This window comes from Fonticula alba (assembly GCF_000388065.1).
Source record: "Fonticula alba strain ATCC 38817 unplaced genomic scaffold supercont2.12, whole genome shotgun sequence".
NCBI classification, from domain to species: domain Eukaryota; order Rotosphaerida; family Fonticulaceae; genus Fonticula; species Fonticula alba.
This window is the reverse complement of record NW_009242982.1, coordinates 605,307-608,388: the sequence shown is the minus strand read 5'-3', so window position 1 is coordinate 608,388 and position 3,082 is coordinate 605,307. Positions and strand designations below refer to the sequence as shown.

The following is a 3,082-nucleotide window of genomic DNA, read 5'->3' as shown; positions in this document are numbered from 1 at the left end:
AACGGGGCTCTGAGGGTCGGGCGCGCAGACGATCGGCCCACCTTCTTTCGACGGGCGCGCGCGCGCGCCGGGCATACAGACGCGCGCGCGGGGGGGGCGCACGCGCGCCGGGCCGGTCGGGGCAGGTTATTGCAGCCGCCGGCCAATGGGCGATTCTGTAAAGCCAGATCCTCCCGGGCCACCAAACGCGGCCTAGCCCCCCCCCCCCCCGGCCCCCCGGCCCCCGGCAGGGCAGGGATGCGTGTGTGTTTCCGGTGCCCGTGCCCTGCACCGGACTGGTCTTGGGACTCGGAGGAGGGGGCGGGCGCGGCGGGAACTGCTCTCCCCCGCGGCTCCGGCTGACCGGCCCGGGGTGGAGCGCGCCGGAGGGCCGGCTCCGCCACCGCCCCTGGGCATGCGTGCCGGGACACACCGGCGGCCGGGCAAAGGGCGGCTGCGTCCGATGGCCGCCTGCGCCCGCCGCCCCCCCCGCGCGTGTCGCCTCGCCAGCGACGTCCACATGCAACAAAAGGATGCCGCCACCAAGCGCCCCCCCCCCTCGCCAAGCGCAGGACACCCCGGCTCGGGCGCGCCCCGGTCCCGCTGCGCGCCGGCCGTCGGCCGCCGCCTCTCACGCCTGGCGGCGACGCGGCCGGCCGCAGATCGGCCAGGGTTGCCGCTTGGTTTGGGCCCAATTCCCGGGGAGGGGCCAAGGCGCCATGGCCCCGCCGGGCATGGCCTCCCGACCCCCACCCCCCCCCCGGGGGGGGGGTGGGGGGGGGGGGCAGGGAGGCCGCCAGCCGGGCACATACACCCGCCCGCACGGGAGGCCGCATTCCCGACATCGCGCGCCTGACCTGCCTGGCGGGGTCAGATGCTTGCGCCGGGTTCACCCCGTGCGCCGGGGGTCCTGCGCACGGACACTGCTCCATCGGCAGATGGGTGGCTGTTTCGAGGGCCCCGCAACTTTCTCACACTCCCGGCGCTCCGCGGCCCCGGGGGCATGGCGCCGGCGTTCTGAATTAAGTGCGCTCTGCGCCCCAGAGGCGCCGGCGCACCACTGGTCCGTCGGCAGGAGGCCCCGTTTGCCGGCAGTCGGCCCCCTGGCGCGCGTGCCGCCGCGCGCGTCGCAGCGGCCCTGCCCGCACCCCGCGCCCCGGGCGGCGGCGGCGGTGCCCCACAGGCCGGGGGGAGGCACAGGAACAAAAAAAAAGCAAGAGGGGACACACAGAAGAGCAGCCATCCGGTGTATTGGACAGTCTCCCCAGGGGAGGGGGGACGGAGAAAAAAAAACAAACAAGCTGGCAGACCGAGGAGGGGGGCCGCGTACGCGCCGCGGTCCGTGCCGGCCTCTAGCCACGGCGGCACTCGCGGCGGTGCACGGGTGTGCCGCCGTGTTGGCGGCCCGCGCGCGCGCCTCGGGGCGCCGCCCCCCTGTGCACGCCCCCCTCCCCGCCGCCATGGGGCCTCTCATCAGAAGAGCTCGGCAATGGTGCAGCGAGCGCTGCCGCCGCCGATGCGCTCCAGATTGCCGAGGTCCGCGGCCACAATGCCGCCGGGGCAGTGCTTCTCAATGGTCTGGATCTGCTCCGGGGTGAAGGCCGCCCGGGCGCGAGCGCTCATCACCATGACCGGCAGCCCGGTGGCCGACTCGACCTCCAGCACATTGCCGCACATCTCCTGCACCTGCTGCCGGGTAATGTCGACCACCTCGTGGCCGGTGGCCGCGAAGGACTGGCGCAGGGCCTCGGCATTGTCCACCGACTCCAGGCACACCACGGCCACCGAGGTGCCGACCGCCATCATGACATTCGTGTGGTAGATGGTGCGGTTGTTGATGTCGGTGGCGGTGAAGACCACGGCCCGGTAGCCCAGGCGCTCGGCCCACTGGGCGGCGAGCTCCGGCTGGGCGCGCTCCGACGCGGCAACGTAGGCCACCCGGTTGACACGGTCCAGCACCAGCACACCGGTGCCCTCGAGGGCCTGGCCGGCGGTCTCGGGGGCCGACATGTCGATGGTCTCCTGGTAGCCGAGGCTGTGTGTGTGTGTGTGTCGGGGGGGGGGGGGGGGCGGGGCGACAAGAAGAGCACGAGGAAAGGAGGAGCGCGAGGGGAGCCACGCATTGGGGAGGCGCGCGCCGGGGAGACAAGAAAGGCAAACACAAAGGCAACGGTCGGTCAGGGGCATGCATGCAGGGGCGCGGGCGGCGCATGGAGGGGCGACCGGCAAACCGGCAGGCCGGAAGCCGCGGGAAGCCCATCGGGCAGCCGGGCACCGGCACGCACTTCGACAGCAGAGCCACCAGATCGGGGCGACGCTCACGGCGGCGGTTCTCGCACTTCATCGGGTACAGGACCTTGAGCTTGCTGTTGCCGACGCTGTCCGAGGTGGCCCCGGCCTCGGCCCCGGGACGGACAATGTGCGTGGAGAACCAGTTGTTCGGGAAGCAGGCATCCGGGGTGTCATGCACATACGAGTGGCTGGCCAGGACGACGGACACGCCATGGGCCTCCATCTCGGCCACGAGGCCGGCATGCTCGCGCAGGACAAACTCACTGCCATCGGAGGCCGCGGCCGCCGGGGTCGCCGCGGGGTTCTCTCCGGCCGCGGCCGCGGCCATGAAGTAGTTGTCCTGGGCCGCCTCGGCGTTGGAGGTGAAGGCCGATGGGGCGACCATCAGCACGCGGTTGGAGGACTGCTTGCCGCGGAAGCCGGCCACCCAGGCGGCCGGGTCGGCGGCCAGCACATCCACCGGGCAGACGGCCAGCACGGCCGACGCGCTGGACCGGGCCGCACGTCGGCCGAAGGAGCTCGAGCCCCCGGGGCAGGGGGTCTGGAAGGTGCGCAGGAAGCTCGGCAGGCTGAGATCCGAGCAGACCAGCCCGAAGGGGGCCTCGGCGGCCGAGCGCTCGTACACGTCCACGCGGCGGATCCGGTGGGCCGGGGTGAAGGAGTCCTGAGCACATAGTGGTCACACCGGGTGGGAGGGGGTCAGCATCTGTGTGTGCGTGTGTGTGTGTGCGCGCGTGCGTGTGTGTGCGCGCGCGTGCGTGCGTGCGTGCGTGCGTGTGTGTGTGTGCGCGTGTGTGTGTGTGTGTGTGCG

General features: G+C 72.9%; 1 protein-coding gene across 1 annotated transcript in view; it reads right to left on the bottom strand.

The window, feature by feature from the left end:
- Positions 1 to 1,212: 1,212 nt before the first annotated feature.
- H696_05656 (hypothetical protein) overlaps positions 1,213 to 3,082 on the bottom strand; it is a 2,827-nt gene continuing 957 nt past the window's right edge. The window contains exons 4-5 of the mRNA XM_009499475.1: positions 2,265 to 2,935; positions 1,213 to 2,014 (exon numbers count right to left, since the gene is read on the bottom strand). Of these exons, the coding sequence (XP_009497750.1) occupies positions 1,453 to 2,014; positions 2,265 to 2,935 (1,233 nt within the window). The 3' untranslated portion in view covers positions 1,213 to 1,452. The remainder of the gene's footprint in view (positions 2,015 to 2,264; positions 2,936 to 3,082) is intronic.